We start from the raw sequence: 20,747 nt of genomic DNA, 5'->3' as shown, positions 1-20,747 counted from the left end.
GTATCTTAGCCACATCTCAGCCGCGTCTCGACTAAGTCTCCAGATGAGTGCTCATGCTAGTCTGAATGTTGCAATCCACACTCATGTTGAATGGTGTAATCTATCCCAAACTCATGCTGAGAGTACTCATTCATGCATACTCATGTGCTCACACACATACACACACACACACACACACACACACACACTCACTCATACACACTGACAGACTTTCTCTCTCTCTCCATCTCACACACTCACACACACACACACAGAGACACATGCACTGAATCATACACACAGACAGACTTACTCTCTCTCTCCTTATCAGTCACACACACACACACACACACACACACACACAAATGCAAATTTACTCACTCTTTCTCTTTCTCTTTCTCTCTCTCACACACACACACACACACACACACATGCAGACACACACACACACACACACACAAACACACACACACACACACACATGTACTCACTCTTTCTATTTCTCTCTCTCTCACACACACACACACACACACACACATGCACACACACACACAGGGGCGGACTGGGGGAAAAAAGTGGCCCGGGAGTTACTGTCAGACCGGCCCACTCAATACACAGCGCGTTTCCCACTCAATGCATCGCACGTATCGACCAGTCAGTGGCCTACTTGGAAAAATACCCATACACTTAACATTACTTTGGATGATTACAAAGAAATTACATCATATATATATATTTTTTATAACATTTGGATCCACCAATTTGGACATATTGGATGGACACATGGAATAAAATGATATTGGCTATTGTAACACTCCAAGGTAGGTATAGTTTGCTTGATGAATATGCTTAACTCTGGGCTAGTATCAGATGGTTGTATGTATAACTACAGAGCCTTAAAGAATGAATGTCAGCAGAGAAAAACCACACAATAAAGAAACTGGAATCAGAGTGTAGAATAAGTATAAACCAGGGGCGGCTCCTGAAAAAATTCTCAGGGGGGGCATATTTTTGACGATTAACGATTAAGGCGACCCATTCAGTAGTTACATTAAGCAAGACAATTGTATCAATTTGTTGTTAACTGATTAACTCATACAGCAATACTTTTTTGTGCACTAGATGGAAGCACACAACAAAAATATTTCCCCTCTACCTACATAGCTAGAGTAGCTAGTTACAGGTGGAACGCTATGAAAGAAAGTTGCATCCAGGAGCCTTCCTAAGCAAACATGTGGCTCCACATTAAAATATCCCACTTTTTCATTATCCACATGTCTCAAAAGTTGTATGATAGCTTAACGATAAGTATGTATGATATATGGCACGGTGGCTCAGTTGCTTGCACTGCTTGCACTGCCGCCTCACAGCAAGAAGGTCATGGGTTCGATTCCCACATGGGGCGCTGTTGGCTCTGGGGGGCAGGTCCTCCCCAGAGTGCACAGTGCTCAAGTGGGCTATCTCCCGGGCCTTTCTGTGTGGAGTTTGCATGTTCTCCCCGTGTTCACAAGGGGTTTCCTCCAGTAAGAACCCCAACGGAAAAAACATGCAAAATAACAGAACACATGTCCATCCCTGACCAAAGATGGACAATTCACTTCACTTGGTCCCTGGGCGCTACAAGCTGCCCACTGCTCCTGGGGGGTCCTTTCACCGCGATCTCAGGCTTACCTGCGTGTGTGTGTGTCCTGTGTCGCCTCCATATATGCACGTGTGTGTTCCAGTGTGTCGTGTGTGCCATTAAAAACCTGACAAAGGTCTTAATTATATTATTATAATTATTATAACAGAACACATGATATGTCCAGTAACAACCTAAAGAAGGGGGCAACATATAAGTCAAAACCAACTATATTTATTGACTGATCTTGAAAGTAGTGGCTTACAAAAGCTAAATAAGTATGGCGTCAGCTTAGTGCCAAAACTCACACATGCGAGGAAACGTCTATTCGAGTGAATTTCAGGTTTTCGCAAGCGTGAATTTCTTCTGCGTACTCAATTTTAGCAGCCGCGAGAGGAAATTCAACAACTGCGAGCGCAGAGACTGACATACTCTCTCGCGAAAACTTGGTCTGCTCGCTCGAATTTATCATAGGCTCTCGCGAAAATTGTATCTGCTTGCTCGAAAGTATGACTTTTGGCAGTGTGTGGGCGGTTTTGGCAGTGTGTGGGCGGGAACTAAAGGAGGACGGGCTCTTTTCTGATTGGTCTTGCTTTGACAGCAGGAGAGTCATATATATTCACGACGAACCGTTTACCAAACTACGGTGGCCGAGAGGTGCAAATCAACATTACAAAATCTGAAACACTTTTACAAAGCTTGAGACAAATTTACATTTTGGAAAACATTTTTACATATCATAAAACAAAATGACGTCAATCACGGAGTTGGTACATTCCCTTTCCGGTTAATGTCGTTTGTAAATTTGTTTCGCCACTTGTAAATTTGTATCGGGACTTGTAAAAGTGTTTCGCGTAATGTTAATTTGTTTTCTGAAATGTCAATTTGTTTTCTGAAATGTTAATTTGTTTCGGGACTTGTAAATGTGTTGTGGTAATGTCATTTTGTTTTATGATATGTAAAAATGTTTTCCAAAATGTAAATTTGTCTCAAGCTTTGTAAAAGTGTTTCAGATTTTGTAATGTTGGTTTGCACCTCTCGGCCACCGTACCAAACTCCGTTAAGTAGCTACATATGTCTTTGTATGGTGAAGACTGATATTTAACGATGAACCGAAGTAACGGTACCCATTAAACACGTTTTGAATAAATACTAGTGGTGATTGTAGCATTTGACCCACGATCACTTTATTTATTCCTGGAAAAAGAGTCAGTTCTTTTATTACTTTTGTAATATTTCACCATCACCTCTCCTCTCCTCACTCTCTCTGAGAAAGTTAAACCTTCTCTCCTCTAAGGCAACCGCCTCCCTGTGTCGCCGCTCCTCTCTCTCGGCAAACTCTCTTGCCTCGCTCACCCTGGCCTCCTCTGCTCTCCTATGTCTCTGTTCCATCTCCGCCCATGCCTCAGAGATCCTCCTGTCATTTTCCTCTATGACCCTGGCAACCTCCACATTGTCTACCCTCCGCCTTTTTGGGGTTGACAATGTGGAGGAAGCTCCACTTAAATTCCTGATTGGGAGGGGTGTGACCACAGCGGGGGGGGGGGGGGGGGTCCCTGCCACTTCCCGGCTGGATGAGGCAAAGAGGACTGGAGGGGTCACAGATGGCCTGGTCCCCAGTGCCTCATCCATAAGTGCATACCACTTCCAAGAAGCAGCAGTGACCCCACCCCCCTCTGTGCTCACACCCGTCCGGGGTTTCTTGAGCTCCTGCGGATGAAAAGACAGCCAAACTGGAGTTGCACATCATTGCGCCTTCAACTGATCTGGTAATTGGTTATTGAACTGAAGGCTGACCATACGATTACTTTACATTACTTTGAGCACAATACATAGATAAGAACAAGAGTAACAACAATCACCTTAATCATAATATATTGCATCCATGTACATGTACACTGCATGTAAATACTCACTAGCCATGCCATCTCTACATTGTGCAAGTGTGTTACTCTACAGGGGCAAAGTTATGATCAAGAAAGATACTTTATTGGACTAGGCTTTGTTGGACACTAGGCTTAATCTGACCTTATATTTGTGGATGAGGTTCTCCCACCTCTTTTTCACGAGCTTGGGATCCAACCTCCCAAGCCCGCTCTCCTTTATGAAGACCCTGGTGGAAATATATGCTGCTTTAACATCTTGCCTCAACCACATCCCTGACACAGTAATGACCACATTGATCATTGCAAGGTTAGCAACTAAGGCAACCATTTAGAGTAAAGTCCTATTAGCTACCGGTAGTAGACACACTCAATGAGAGAGATCTGGGGCGATTTCCACTTTGCCCCAAAAAGGGGCGGGGTCATTTGAAGCACCACGTTTGTCTGACTGTTGCCTGAGTGACTGTTGGCTGATTCGGCAATGACATTTAGAGGCAGATCAGACGGTCTAGTGGTAGAATCCGACAGAAAAAAAAAAAAAAATCCTTTTCCCGTAGGGCGTAGGCAGCCCTTATGGACAAGCCGCCCCTGGATGAACTATATTGTAGAAATGAACAGTACAGAACATTCGATGGGGTGTGAACATCAATGGCATCAGTAGTGTTGCATGCTGGGTGTGTGATTGTGTATGTGTGTAGTCAGGGGCGTGTAGTCAGTGTAGTAGGGGTGTTGAAGGTGTCTGCGAGCGAGTGATGCAAGTGTTGAGTAGGCTAGTGACATTTAATAACGCCTAAAACAAAATTAGACTGACGGAAGACAAATAAACACCATGAGTGTGAATACAGATCGCGAAGAGTAGTATAAACTTTCAGTCAGTGGATTCCCGTACATATATAGATATTATTGTCAATTATAAGTATTCTGCCTAGTCTTATATGTCGTCAGTGCCGGAGAGGGCCGAGCGTCAATTAAGATTGGCCGCTATTTTGGACCATCCCAAACCCGTCGGCCCACCGGGGATTCCCCCGGTATCCCCGATGGCCAGTCCGCCCCTGCACACACACACACACTATCCTGATGTCACTCATTCTTCTCCAGCTTGTCCCTGTAGAGTTGCACATGTCTGATTGGGGCCTCTTTCTAGGACCCAGTTGGAGAGTTGTTTAGTTCTTCCCTCCCCCTGTGCAATCCCATTCTGACCTGACTAAGCCTTCTACACTAGAATAAGATTCCGCACACGCAAGATGGTCCATGATGAGCCTTTTTACACAACACATGCATTATTAAGATGTGTAAGAAGTGTGTGTCTGTGTGTATGTGTGTCGGGGTGGGTGTAATGATGATGATGTGTCTGACTATCTGTGTATTGACATGTGTTGTTTTTAACATGGTAATCAGTCCCCGCAGGATTTTGCAATCTTGCGCTTTCACAAATTCATGCAAACTCAATTTCCTGCAATGGCAATTACCGCAATATTTGTCTTCATTATTTGCGATTGATTTTATTTAACTCAAAATAGCCAGAATTCAATTACATTTTATTGTACTACACAATGGCATTCCCAATGAACAGTACTTAAAGGTGATTAACCCTACACCCCTCAGAGCACATAAGAATTTTCCATTACCCTTTTTCTGCCACCATACACAGGGACCTCTGCCTTGTTGTGTGTTAGTCAGAGTGTGTGTTAGTGTGTGTAAGTGTGTGTTAGTGTGTGTGTGTGTGTGTGTGTGTGTGTGTATGGCCCTTCACTCCTCCACCAGACAAGGTGAGCTCTGTGCACGGCCGAACTTCCTCAGGTAGTCTCCCCGCGCCCTGACCAGGGCCTCCTCGTCTATATACACCGCCGGTCTGCGGGCGCACAGGTGGTACTGCGCCCGCCGGAGGCTCCAGCCCAGCACGTACATGAGCAGCCCGCACACGGCCGCCGTGGAGCGGCCCACGCCCGCGTTACAGTGCACGTACACCACGTGGCCATTACCCAGAAGCCCCTGGAGCAGGAAGACAGCCTGTGGCAGCATCCGCACGCGGCCTGTTGGGGAGAGATGACGCACGCGCAGGTACACACACAGGCGCACACACACACACACACACACACACACACCATACATACACCAATACACACACATCGCACATCAATTCAAAAATACACACGTAGCCCATATCATAGTCTCCATGTGTGTTTGTGTGTGTGTGTGTGTGTGTTTGTGTGTGTGTGTGTGTGATGAACACACACCTTCAGTGCTCATATCAGGTGTGGGCATCCACACGTGGGCCATGTCATAGTCTCTGTAGAGTCGCATCATGGTTTCAGGGGTCATGGACTCCGAGTTGTCACGGCGACAGCCATGTGAGTTGTTGATGACGTCCCACTCTGTTTGGAAGTTCATCACTGCAGTAACGCCCAGCTCGTGCTTCATCTTTATCATCACGTGCGCTACTTGCCGTGGGCAACTGCCCAACCACACCCGTGGGAGGATCCTGGAAGGGCAGAGCACAAGAGAAAAGTGCGTGTGACTGTGAATGTATGTGTGTGTGTGTGTGTGTGTGTGTGTGTGTGTGTGTATGATCCTGTGCCTGTGCGAATACAAAACAGAGAGTGACATGTGTTTCAGTGTGTGTGTGTGTGTGTGTGTGTGTGTGTGTGTGTGTGTGTGTGTGTGTGTATGTATGTATGTATGTGTGAGTGAGTATCTGTATGATTTTGTAAGCGAGTCTGTGTGATTCTATGAGTGAGTGTGTGTTGGTGTGTGTGCAAGAGGTAGAGAGAGAAAAAGTGTGTGTGTGTGTGTGTATTTTGTATTGTGTATTTTTTTGAGCAGCCAGGCAGAGTTGGCAGAAGCTTATTCCCTTCATCTATTTGAGAGTGAAAAAGCGATTTCTGGGAAAAACATTGTCCTTGCCCTCTCTCTCCCTCTCACGCTTCCTCTATCTTTTTCTCTCTCTGTCTGTGTCTTTCTCTTTCTGCTCTCCCCACTCAATCTCACTTTCTTTCTTTCTCAGCCTCTTTTTCACTTGCTGCCTGTCCATCTCTTGGCCACTCTGTCTCTCTCACCCCTTTCTCTCTATCTCTGTTCATTTCTGTCCTTGTCTCCCTTTCTCTGTGTGTGTGTGTGTGTGTGTGTGTGTGTGTGTGTTTATATTCTCTAAATCTCTACCCTGACCTGACTAAACTCTAAGGCTAACGAGCTACGTTCACTTCCACAGACAGTAATGACTTTAATGGTGAATGCCATAAACATGTGTCTGTGGATGCCACTGATGATGATGAAGACAATGACGATGACAATGATGAAGACAAACAATGATGATGATGATGATGATGAAAATGATGAAGACAAACAATGATGATGATAATGATGATGATGATGATGGGAACCATGATCACAATCTTTCAAACTGAACTGGCAGATTATGTGGATTGAATGAAGCCAATCACCTCCATGTTTTCTGGGAATGCCCAATTCTAGTTCCATACTGGCGGGAGATTCATAAAAACTTGGAAGCTATTTTTGGGGTTAACATCCCCTTCAAGTGTGACACCCTTTACCTGGGGAATATTCCATTTGAAATGTGGAACAGCGACGATAGGAAATTGATGCTGATACTTCTGGTGGCAAGTAAAAAGGCTATCACAAGGAAATGGTTAAAACCAGAACCACCTACAGTGGATGAATAGATAGATATAATCCATGAAATATATATAATGGAAAAGCTGTCTTTCTCACTTAGAATTCTGAAAAGAAAAATTCCTTTGGATCTGGACTAGATGGACTGAGTATGTTAAACCTATACAGTCAGATTTTTTTTAATGGTTAAAAGAGTGTGACATTGTGATGTATTTGTACTTATTTGAACTTTATTTCTATTCTAGTCTTTGCGATATGTAATGTGAAAGCTCCCCATGTTCGTGTGTTTATATATATATATATATATATATATATATATATTTTTTTTTTTTTTAGAAAGTAAACACTGTCGCAGCCCAGCTCTCAGAAGGACGCAACAAGGGAATTACAAAAGCACGTTCTTTATTAAGGCTTCAAACTTAAAACAAAGGTATTTAAACAAACAGAAAATGGGGTAAACCCTCCGGCTTGCACCCAGTGCAACCGGCACCTTCCCCTCTGTCTCTCTGTCTCTCTGTCTCTCTGTCTCTCTGTCTCTCTGTCTCTCTGTCTCTCTGTCTCTCTGTCTCTCTGTCTCTCTGTCTCTGTCTCTCTGTCTCTCTCTCTCTCTCTCTCGTCAGCCCTTCTTACTGACTGTTTTAAAGTCTTTGTCTGACTAGTTGGCACTGATCAGCAACTAGTCAGACAATCTACACCTGTGTGTCCAATTAGGGAATGGCCCGACCTGCCTAGTCCCCAGAACACCTCCCCAGGGTCCTAAAGCCTGCCCTGTATAGTCCTAGTAAGGGAAATCAGACATGTTTAAACTAAGTGGGAGCCCAAGAGCAGCTTGGGCTACCACAACACACACACACAATCATAGTAAAGAATTTACAGATATTTTCAAGTTCAAAATGATATATTCTGCCGAGTAATGAGTTTCGAACTAGGAAGGAACTTGTGTGCTTTCAAAGTATTGAAGTATTAAGTTATTTCTAAATGTGTCATGTTTGATTGTACTCTTGTCAATACCCAGATGACCAAAAATGAAAAAGGGCATCAATCTTAAAATTAATTTCTAAAAAACCCATTTCTGCGAGCGTCAAGAGGCAGTGAACTGGCTCTCCCTATGGGGTCCTAACACGCTCACAAAGTTGCAAAAAGCTCATTAAATAACTGACTATCACTGCGAGCAATCAGGGAACTGGATCAACTTTTCCGCTGATTTCTAAAGACTACTGTGGAAACTCTGGTTGAGGCTTTTGGAAAGGCTTTCAATTAAACAAAAGGATACAAAGGAAAGTAAATGACTTGCACATATATAAAAGTTTAATTTATGGTGTGTGTGTAGGTAGTTAGAGCTGAAATAAACTCATGAACACACAAAACACGTCCACACACAGACACACACACACACTTGCCAAACTAGAGCCTGGAGGTAACCACTGACGGCAGCTTCCCTACAATTATAGATGGAATTGTCCTCGAGTCCACTGTCCACACACACACTATGCTTTCATTTAAAATGCACTTGTTCACTCAATACAGTGGGTGTAGAGACAGGACAGTGAAATATTAATGATCTGGCAATCAACTGTCAAATGGTTTAATTTGTGTGTGTGTGTGGGGTTGAAATTTAAAGAAATCAACTATACATACAGCACAATACAAGGGCATGCAGCAGGCAGTCTAGGGATGTAGAGGCCCAAGCACACACATACACACACACACACACACACACACACACACACACACACACACACACACACACACACAGGGGAAGTCAGAGACATAGAAAGGTCCTTCAGAGGATCTTGTAAGGTCTCTGACTACTAATTAAACAAGCACGCCCTTCCAGCCCACACACACACAAATGCTCACACACACATACATGCACACGCACAAACGTGCACACGCACACACACACACACACACACACACACACACACACACACACACACACACACGCACACACACACACAGGGGTATGTAGGGGTCCTTGAGCAAAGCCAGCCTGGTCTCGGATGGCTAATTAAACATCAAGGACACAGTCTGCCCTCCCAAACCAGCCCACACTCTCTCTCTCTCTCTCTCTCTCTCTCTCTCTCTCTCTCTCTCTCTCTCTCTCTCTCTCTCTCTCTCTCTCTCTCTCTCTCTCTCTCTCTCTCTCTGAGTGGATGGTCTGAGCGAGTGGGCGGAGTCAGAGCGTTCTGAGTGAGTGTGGCGTGTTGGCCGCCGAGCCAGGAACGAGTGTTCTATTCTATCTATTTTTTCTATCTTTTCTATCTTTATTATTAATGTTTTGTTCTTTAGTTAGTTAAGGTTTAGTTAGTTTTGGTTAAGGAAATTAGCACGTAGGGGAATTTTTGTGGGTGATTCCCGGGCGTCTGTTTCCAGTGTTTGGGCTGGGAGCATGGCTGTCCCAGGTATGGGGAAATACGAACAGCTCACACGGCGTCACGCTGTAAAGATAGCTTCGACAGCCAGTGTAGAGCAGTGTAGTTTGGCTGCTGGTGAAATTATACAACATGAAAACATTCTGTCAGCGGCCCGCATGAATAATGCAATAGTTTTGTTTCTGCGAACGGTTGACTTCGCTAATGAATTGATTGAGAATGGAATAGTAGTGGATGGCATTTTTACCCCTGTTCTTCCTCTTTCTACTCCATCGAAGAAAGTAACCTTGTCTAATGTTCCCCCCTTCATTAAGGATGAGGTTCTGGAACAAACGTTGTCACGCTATGGCAAATTAGTATCAACGATTAAAAAGATTCCAATGGCGAGCAAATCCCCGCTCTTGAAACATATTGTGTCTTTCAGGAGATTTGTATACATGGTCTTGAAAGACAATAAGGATGAGCTGGACTTGACACTGAACGTAAATATGGACAATTTTAATTATGTTGTCTATGCTACTACGAGTTTGATTAAGTGTTTCGGTTGTGGCCAAACGGGGCATCTTGTACGTGCTTGTCCCGATAAAAAGGGGAAACCGGATAATGGCAACAAACAAAGTGAAAACACCAGTAAGCCTAATGATAATGGGGGTGAGGCGCAGTCTGCTGAGGCTGGAATATCCAGTGCTGGGGATACAGCCCCCGACCAGTCCAGTGCTGGTGAATCAGCCAAGGCAGTAGAGTCCCAGGAACTAGCAGGAGTAGTTGTGTCAGAAATGACGGGGGATTCCTCGAATCATACACAGGAGGAAGGTAATTCAGCCACATCATCTGGGGGGGACCAATGTGGACAATCCCGAGCCTGAAAATACTCAAAACTCGCAGAGTAGTGAGAATTCTGTTGTCATTGGTGATCAGAAGTTGACCCCAAATGAATGTCTCAGTGAAATGTCCTTCATGGAAATGGAGGGGACTGTTTTTAAAGTACCGATCAGTAAAAGGAAACGGGTCCGTGTGAACCAAAAGAATGCCAAAAAGGGTGACAGTTACATTTCTCCAAACACAACCGATAATGAGAGCGAAAGTGATTATTCTGACTGCAGTTTAACCTGTAGCTTACGTCCGAGTGGGGTCTCCAGTCGGAATTATGAAGTGGAAGATATCAGATCGTTTTTAAAAGAAACAAAACACATACGGAATGTTCGGATTGATGACTATTTCCCTGACGTGGAAAAGTTTATGACAAAAACACGTTCTTTTATGAGTGAGGGGTGCTTCACTGGTCAAGAGACTTATCGTCTGAAGAAATTTCTGACTAAGCTTAACGTCTTGTTAAGCAATAGTGATGTTTAATGTTCAAGCCAATTTTTCCGTGTTTTATGATGCTAGTGTGTACACAATTCGTATATATCTTTTTATTTTTTATCATGATTGAAGTTCGCACAGCTTCTCTGAACCTTAATGGCGCCAGAGAGAGAAGCAAAAGAGCTGCAGTGTTTGAGTCAATCAGACAAAACAGAGTTGATGTTTTACTTGCTCAGGAAACACACACTGACACATCCAATGCAGCAGATTGGGCACAAGAATTTGATGGCCTATCTATTTTAAGTCACAACACATCTAATAGTGGTGGGGTTGCCATTTTATTTTCTCGTTCTTTTACGCCTATTTCCTACCAGGCTGAGGAAATAGTGAAAGGGAGACTTTTAAAAGTCAGGGCCCAATTTGAGAATATTTTCTTTGTTTTTCTTTGTGTTTATGCACCTACCAAGGCAACCGACAGAATGGTCTTCTTAACTACTTTGAATACTGTGTTAAGTAGTTGTGATCCTGAGGATATTTTACTCCTGGGAGGAGATTTTAACTGCACTGAACAAATGATTGACAGGAACCATATAGAGCCCCATATGCCCTCGCGCCGGCGGCTCATAGAGGTTATGAAATCAAATGACCTTGTTGACATGTGGAGACTTTTTCACAAGGAACAAAGACAGTACACATGGGTTCATTCTTTCAATAACCTCTTGTCTTTAGCAAGACTGGACAGATTTTACAGTTTTAAACACCAACGTAGTATGTTTACGAATTGCAATATTGTTCCATTTGGGTTTTCGGACCATAGTTTGGTCATTTGCTCCCTGTCCATAAGTGCTGTCAAGCCCAAGAGTGCTTACTGGCATTTTAACACTAATTTATTATGTGATGGTCATTTTAGAGATGTATTTCATTATTTTTGGAATGATTTTAGATCATCCAAAGCATCTTTTAAATCACTGCAACAGTGGTGGGATTGTGCAAAGGCACAAATAAAACTGTTATGCCAAGAGTATACGGCCTATGTCACAAGCGACATAACTCGTTTAATGAGAAATTTAGAAAATGAAATAACTGAGCTCCAAAATTCTGCAGATCAGACGGGAAATCAGACCCACACTAAGGATCTTAAAGCTAAAAAGAAATCATTGGCTGACCTACTAGGGTTAAAGGCACAGGGAGCTCTGGTCAGGTCCCGTTTCCAAAGCGTGGAGCTGATGGATGCACCTTCCAAATTCTTTTTTAATTTAGAAAAAAAGAATGGACAAAAAAGATTAATCCATGCCCTACGTTCAGAAGACGGAGTACTCATGTCTGACTTTGCAGAGATACGTAAAAGAGCAGTCAGCTTTTACAAGGAGCTGTATAAGAAAGAAATCCCACAGGATGGGGTTGATAACAGTGCCTTTCTTAACAATTTGCCACAGTTGTCCGAAGAGGCTAATGCAGACCTTGAAAGGCCTCTGACCCTTGAGGAACTGTATAGTGCCCTCCAAACTATGGACTCCGGGAAGGCTTCAGGACTGGACGGCCTACCGGTGGCCTTTTATAAGTCCTTTTGGGCGGAATTGGGTACAGATGTGTTGACTGTTCTCAGTGACAGCCTCTCTGAGGGACAGTTGCCACTGAGCTGCCGAAGAGCAGTCCTCACTCTGATACCAAAGAAAGGTGACCTGAGTGATATCAGGTCATGGAGACCCGTGTCAGTCCTGTGTACGGAATATAAACTGCTCTCTAAAACTCTGGCAATCAGACTGGGTGACGTTTTGGGGCAGGTGATTCACCCTGACCAGACCTACTGTGTGCCAGGTAGGCTGATACAGAACAACATTTCTTTTATCAGAGACATAGTTGACTTAGGTAAGTCTTTTAACCTGGAATTTGGTCTTGTGTCAATTGATCAGGAAAAAGCTTTTGACCGAGTGGATCACAGTTATTTATGGAGTACTCTGGCAGCTTTTGGATTTAGTCCTGATTTTATTAACAAAATTCAAGTTCTGTACTGTGGCATACAAAGTATACTTAAGGTCAATGGTGACTTGTGTGCTCCTTTTAAGGTTCACAGAGGGGTAAGGCAAGGATGTGCTTTGTCTGGAATGCTGTACTCTTTGGCTATAGAGCCCCTCTTGGTCAAATTAAGGAAGGATTTACTTGGGGTGGGAATTCCAAACTGTGATCATGTTTTTAAGCTGTCAGCATATGCTGATGATGTTGCAGTGCTGGTTAGTGGCCAGAGGGACATAAATATGATGTTGAAAATGTTTGATGATTTTAGAGGTGTGTCGTCTGCGAAAGTAAACTGGTTGAAAAGTGTTGCAATGCTTGTTGGAAATTGGTCAGATGGAGAGCCAAGTCTCCCAGATGGCTTAACTTGGACCAGGAATGGCTTTAAATATCTTGGAGTGTTTTTAGGGAATGATTTGTTCATTCAAAAAAACTTTGAAGGGGTTGTTGAAAAGATAAAGGGCCGCCTGGATAAATGGAAATTTTTACTTCATAAAACGTCCTACAAAGGGCGTGTTCTGATAGTCAACAACTTGGTGGCATCCTCCCTCTGGCATCGTCTTGCCTGTGTGGATCCTCCAACCCACCTCCTATCAAAGATCCAGTCAATCCTAGTGGACTTTTTCTGGGACAAATTACACTGGGTACCACAGAGTGTTCTGTTTTTACCTAAGGAGGAAGGTGGGCATGGACTTGTTCAACTGCAAAGCAGAACAGCTGCTTTTCGTGTGCAGTTTCTGCAACGTCTGCTCACTGGAACGGTGGATTCTAATTGGAAGTATGCAGCTTGTGCCATTTTACAGACTTTTGATGGTCTGGGGCTGGATAGGCCTTTAGTTTGGATGGACCCAAAGACATTGAATTTAAGCAAATTCCCAGTGTTTTATCGCAATCTTTTTAAAGTCTGGTCTCTTTTTACAGTGCAGCAAACGAGGAGCGTAATGTCCTTGCACTGGCTTTTAAAGGAGCCGTTGATCCATGGTTCAGCCCTGGATATAGCTGCGGAAAAGCCTCTTCCCAATTTGGAATATACTCTCGTCAAGGCTGGAGTTACAACCCTGGGGGATTTACTGCAGTTGGCTGGACCAGATCTGCGTAACAGTGGAAATGTAGCGGATCACTTGGGGATGCGATCCACCCGAATTGTAGCCCAATTGCTCAAGAGTTGGTGGGCCTTGCTAACAAGAGAGGAGAGGGAAATGTTGGGGGACTACGTCAGGGGGTTGTGCAGCCCCGACTGCAAGGACCCTTTCCCCAATTTTATCCTATCCCCTAACCTAACAGGATGTACTGGTTTTTGTTGCAGTTCTGAAAATTTGATTTTCCTTGGTCCAAAACAGGCAACTGGCAAAGATGTGTATAAACTGTGTGTAAAGATGTTAAACAAGAAGGTTCTGGACAAGAGGGTAGATACACCCTGGCGTTCTGTTTTACAGATAGGGGATGTTGTAAGACCTCAGTGGCGAGCATTGTACAAATCACCCTTACCCAAAAAAGCAGGGGACCTACAATGGAGAATTTTGCATGGGGCAATTGCAGTGAATGCTTTTATTTCAGTTCTCAATCCTGACGTGGGCCAAGACTGCCCTTTTTGTTTTCTAAGGGAGACAGTCTTCCATGTTTTTATGCAGTGTGTGAGGCTAAAACCTCTATTTGTTATTTTACAGGCACTTTTTGTGAGTTTGAATGAACCCTTTTCAATGGAGACTTTTATTTTGGGTTTTAAATATGTGCAAAAGCATCGCTTCAAGTGTCAGTTGATCAATTTCCTGCTGGGACAGGCAAAGATGGCGATTTATGTTAGTCGCAGAAACAAAATTGAGCAAATGTCCAGTGATGACATGATGATGGTGTTCTCAATTCTTGTAAGGTCTCGTGTTTTAATAGATTTTAATTTCTATAAAGCAATGAAAGATCTTGAACCTTTTAAAGAGATTTGGTGTTACAATAGTGTGTTGTGTGTGGTCAAAGATGATAACTTACGGTTTGCACAGTTCTTGGAGAATGCTGGATAATTTCTGCAGTTTGCACTTTATCTTTGTTTTTATTTATTTATTCCCCCCCCCCTTTTTTGTGCATATTGTGACAATTTGATGTGGTAGTGTCATGTATGTTTGTTATCTTGTTTGTTTGTTTTTGAAAACAGTAATAAAAGAGTTTTCAAAATTCAAATTCTTCCTCTCTCTCTGTCTTTCTCTCTCCCTCCCTCTCTGTCTTTTTTTCTCCTCTCTCTCTCTCTCTCTCTCTGTCTGTCTTTCTTTCTTTCTCCCTCTCTCTCTCTCTCTCTCTCTGTCTTTCTTTCTCCCTCTCTCTCACACACAAACACTTGTGTCCACTTACACATAACCCCATACAGAAAGCCAAGCTCAGCTACTGATCTGAAGCAGACTGAACCAGGCTGGTGAATGAGAGCCCTGCGTGCTGAATCAGGTTTAGAGGCTCGACGCTGTAAACCAGCACTCCCACTATGACACCTCTCATCCACTGTTGACATTTCACATCAGCAAAGCCAAGAAGACAGAGGAGAGATGCAGAGGGAGGGAGAGAGAGAGAGAACGAATGAGAAACTGAATGGATGAATGAATGAATTAATGAATGAATGAATTACAGTTTTTCTCGATTGCTTTGGCACATTTTTCCAATCACTGTTTACTTTTTCAAAACAGCTCACACACAGCCCATAACAGAAGATGAAATAACCAAAACACTATTTGATGTTTGCAGAATGACACCACCTTCTCAAAACTTATCACACACCCATCAAAACCAAACATTTCCATCAAAACCTACAATTTGTGCTCAATTGAAAATGTATGTTTTCTCATTTATTTAACAATGGATAACAAAATTCAAAGTACAGCTATCAATATCAACCTCTGAATCCATCACTTCAACTTTTGTGCAACACCCTCACAGCATTGACTATTTTACCACTGACAACATACTACAATTTGGGTTTTGTACTGAGCACTCTTGACAATATACTGTCAGAAAGTATTTGAAATCTGATAATTTGTATACATAAAATATTGTAGTTCTGTTTTTGTATTGCTAAATACTGTAAAAGATATTCTAAACAAGGACCTGTCAACAACTTTGATTTTACATTTGTTCTACTGTGTACAAAATGGCAAAGATTCTGACACAAAAATATTTATTGCATTGTCATTTTTCCACATTAGATTGGATACTGTAAGAAGTAAAAATGACAGGTTTCAATATACAGTAAAAAGGCCAAATCTGTTTTGCAGTGAACAGTCTCCCCCTGCCACCAGTGTGGGCCAGTGTGTACCTCAGCAAGGACTGGGACGAGGACAAGGAAGAGGCCATAGTAGAAATAGAGGGGCCCATTCATGTAAGATGCTCTAATGAAATTAGGGCAACAGTCATTGATCACATAGTCAATCATGACCTCTCCATGAGAGAGGCTGGCCAAAGGGTTCAGCCAAACCTGAGTCGTCATACTGTCACATCAATTGTTTGTACGTTCGGCAATGACAATGACACTTTGCTGGCCTTTACAGTCAATTTACTGTACTGTGTTTCATTGTATTTGCACTCTTGGCAACAACCATTTCTATACTTTTGTAAAGTGTGTTTCCACAATACAATGTAGTACTGTAGTTTCACTAAAGTAATTTACAACATATGCGGTAGAATTCTGATTACTGTATATTTACAGTATTTACAGCCTATTGCACTATTTTTGGTGGCCGCCTCCTCGATCCAAGCTTGGTATTAAAATCAATCTATTGACCTCTTTTAGAGGTTGAGAACTACTTGATTAGTTGTGCACAGAGAGTTCACACAGGTGCTGACGATATTTAGAATATAGAGAGCAGTTTCAGTAGGCTGCTACTAAGTGTCTGCAATGTGTTGACATGGTTATTCAATAAGGTTTTGTGTCTTTCTCTGAGAAGTGTGTTAACTGTTTTGAAAAGTGTGTTAAAACTCAAAGAAATTTGTGTGAAAGCAATGAGAAATAGTTAACCCATTCGCCAGAGAAGACTCTTGCTGTGCAAAGAAGATGTGAGCATTAGATTAAGTTGACCCATGATTCGCTAAATGTGTGTAAGCAATCGAGAAAAACCGTAATGAATGATTGAGTGAAAAATGTACAAAGAGACAGAGGAGGAAGTAAAAGGTGAGGAAGGGAGTGGGACAAATACAGAGAAAGAGCGGGAAAAGAGAGTAACACAGTGAGAGAGAGCAAGAGGGAGAGAGGGAGAGGGAGGGAGGGAGTGTGAGAAAAGAGGGAAAGCAGACAGGGAGACAGAAAGATCAGAGAGAAACAGAGGCTGATTTAATTTAATTGCTCATTCGTGTTCATGTGTGGAGGACATGAAGTCAAACTAAATGAAAGATTTTCTTTCTCTCTGTTTCTTTCTCTTCCCAGTTTCTCTCACCCTCTCTCTTTAACTGCCAACCTCTCTCTCTTTACTTCTCTCTCTCTCTCGCCCCTCTCTCTGTCTGACAGCCTCTCTCTCGCTCTGCCAGTCTCTCTGTTTGTGTGCCACCCCATCTCTCTCTCTCTCTCTCTCAGGAAAAGCCTTATTATCAGTGACCTCCCCGAGGCTACATTCCAGCTCTAAAATCAATTTACACTTTTATTGTTACACACACACACACACACAAACACACACACACAAACACACACACACACACACACACACACACACACTCACATCCTAATGCACCTTCAAATTGATGAAGCAAACAGTCACACACACACACACACACACACAAACACACACACACACACATTGATGGAGAAACATTCACACACTCGCACACGCACTCAGGCAGGGTAACTTAGCCCCTTTAAGGGTTTTGATAAGGCATCTCCGAGGAGTTTTGAACAGACCAAGTGAATTCTTAGGCACTGAGAGGAGGACCACACTTGTTTCATCTATCTATCTCTCCCTCTTTCACCCTCTCCCTCGCTCCATCTTTCTCTCTTTCTCTCCCTCCCTCTCTTTCCCTTTTTTCTCATTCACTTTGAGGCAGAAGGTCACAGCAGTCGGAGGCAGTGGGGGTGCTAATGGTTTTGTGTCTGAGTGGAAAGGTGTGTGTGTGTGTGTGTGTGTGTGTGTGTGTGTGTGTGTGTGTGTGTGTGTGTGCGTGTGTGTGTGGAAAGGTGTGTGTGTGTGTGTGTGTGTGAGAATGAGTGTGTGTGTGTGGAAAGGTGTGTGTGTGTGTGTGTGTGTGTGTAAAAGTGTGTGTGTGTGTGTCTGAGTGGAAAGGTGTGTGTGTGTGTTTGTGTCTGTTACGACCGGCTCGTGAGATCGTGAAATAAAAAGGAGGAGGCAGACAACGAGGTCAATTGTTATTTAGTCAAAAAGGTAGATCCAACAAAAAAAGTCTAGGGGATTCAAAGATGCGTGGATGCGTGGAGGGAGTATGTTTGCGAGTAGGGTTGATTGCAAAAAGTGTATGTGTCCAAAATTAATGAGAGGAGCGGAAACTGAAAGGGGCCGCTCACAAGACCTCCGTATGGCCAGTACAGGGACTGCAGGCTGGGTGCGCAGGGGCACAGGGGGTCGTGGAAAGATGAGTGTGTGTGTGTGTGTGTGTGTGTGTGTGTGTGTGTGTGTCTGGTTGTGTGTCTGTGGTTATGTGTGTGAGTGTATGTGAAACTGATCAGGCTAAACTGTTCAAGCTAACTAACTTGCACTGCATCACCATGACCTAGTAGTTAACTGTGAAGCCGTTGCGTGTGTATATGTGTGGTTGTGTGTGTGTGTGTGTGTGTTCTGTCTTACTATAGTCCTGAGATGAACTGTCTATGTGATGGTTTGTGTGTGTGTGTGTGAGAGTGAGAGAGAGAGAGAGAAGATAGAAAGAGAGATCGAAAGGGAGAGAGAGAGAGAGAGTGAGAAGAAAACATAAGGGTCTGGGTCTTGGCTTATCTCATGACATCACTGTCTTTAGTTGCCACGGGCACACAGCACGTGGATACCCATCAACCCACCTGCATGGCATCAGACTCTGCCAACAGCTGACAACACCAATCCCCCCATGCCAGCAGAGCAGCCTGGCACATCCAGGCTACATTTGGGCAGACGCAACCCGTTCTCTCCAACCAGCAGACAATCCCCTCCCATTCAGGGCTCAGGATCATAGCCAGCCATCTACACCTGCCACCTGGAGCGTGTCTGCTGTTGTTCCACAACTAAAGGAACTAGGAGGGAATGTAATCCACTCAGTTTAATGATGGCCATTGTACAATCATACTTCTGTGAAACACCTCCCATCAGAGATCATACAAATCCCCTTTCTTTCACAGGATCGTAGCCAACCGTCTAGAGCTGACACAAAAGCCATGGTAACGAGGAGAGAGTGTAATCAAATCTGTTGTGTTCCTATCATTTAATGATGGTGCTTTTGGGAAACACCCCCTCGAAAATCACCAACATACAAATCCCCTTTCAATCAGGACTCCATCCTGCCAGCCTGACATGGGATGAACGCTGGACTCAGAGAAGAAGAATGGTACTGTGGCACACAGGAGCGCTGGACTCAGAGAAGAAGGATGGTACTGGAGCACACAGGAGCGCTGGACTCAGAGAAGAAGAATGGTACTGGAGCACACAGGAGCGCTGCCCCGCCTGGATGCCACCTCCTTTGGGGCGTCACTGTAAACAAAGCCTCCTGGCACCCCACGGCAAGGGGTAAAAGAATGATGAGATGGCAGCTGTGAACGCACTAGGAGGTGCGGTCATGCAGACACACACACACACAGACGCACACACATACACACACACACACACACACACACACAGACGCACACACACACACACACACACACACACACAGACGCACACACACACACACACACACACACACACACCTGGACACACACACCTGGACACACACACCTGGACACACACACACACACACAAAATGACATACACATACATGGATGTCCGAGGCCTTCACATAATTTCCGCCAGACTGAATCTTCACTGCAGATTCTGGAACCAGGACACCTGGGCGGTGGAACAGTCGAGAGAGACGCTCTGGCAAACTGACCAACATCCAGCCTGAGACGGGTCCCTCCAGATGCCTCTCCTGGCACAGCAGAGCCCCCAGATACAGAACCCTCCGACTGGCTTCCAGAATACCACACACACACACACACACACACACACACACACACACACACACACACACACACACACACACACACACACACACACACACACACACACACACACACACACACACACACACACACACACACACACACACACACACACACACACACACGCCAGTCCCAAGAAAACCAGCTTAGACACACAGGTCACATAATCAAAAGAAACTGCTGTGCCCCCCCCAGCCCCCCTGTCGGATCCTCCGCCGCACCAGGCGAGGCCAAATGAGCAGCAGGCCCCAAAAAAGCCCCAATAATTGGACCTTTCGACAGTGCTGCCATTGGGGGGAACCCTTGGGAGATCCTTTGCCCAAGACTGTCACAGATGGAGAAACCAACAGAGGCTTAAGACTCTGAGGCTCACGTCTGAAGCAGATAATAGTATAAGGGCTATCCAGACCCAAAAGTTCCCTTGACAGGGCCTAAGACATTTATATCCTGCCTTGTTCTTCACTAAGTCCCTGATCTAGGGGGGAGCTTTGGAGCTAGTGGTTTAATCCCAACCCTGCACGAGTCCAAGATCCCACAGGGCCGGAGTTCGACTCGGACCCCCGGCCATCTCCCAATCCCACTCTCCATCTCTCTCTCTCTCTTTTCACAGTCACTGTCTAAATAAAGGCAAAAGCCTTTAAATAATAATACAAAAAAATACAAACAGTCCCTGGTCTGGTCAGTCTTTACAGAAGCGAACATGATATGAAGTTCATGAAGTCCAAACTGGTGGCCGTACAGAACACACACAAAAAACAAGTCATGTGCCTTTGGCCGTTTGAAACAGAAAATCCTCA

At 44.1% G+C, this 20,747-nt stretch overlaps 1 protein-coding gene across 1 annotated transcript in view; it reads right to left on the bottom strand.

The window, feature by feature from the left end:
* Nucleotides 1-4,969: 4,969 nt before the first annotated feature.
* epm2a (EPM2A glucan phosphatase, laforin) overlaps nt 4,970-20,747 on the bottom strand; it is a 24,291-nt gene continuing 8,513 nt past the window's right edge. The window contains exons 3-4 of the mRNA XM_012824714.3: nt 5,721-5,965; nt 4,970-5,516 (exon numbers count right to left, since the gene is read on the bottom strand). Coding sequence (XP_012680168.1) covers nt 5,233-5,516; nt 5,721-5,965 — 529 coding nt within the window. The 3' untranslated portion in view covers nt 4,970-5,232. The remainder of the gene's footprint in view (nt 5,517-5,720; nt 5,966-20,747) is intronic.

The sequence above is a fragment of the Clupea harengus genome, chromosome 15 (genome assembly GCF_900700415.2).
Source record: "Clupea harengus chromosome 15, Ch_v2.0.2, whole genome shotgun sequence".
Lineage (NCBI taxonomy): Eukaryota > Metazoa > Chordata > Actinopteri > Clupeiformes > Clupeidae > Clupea > Clupea harengus.
This window is presented reverse-complemented; position numbering and strand designations above follow the sequence as displayed.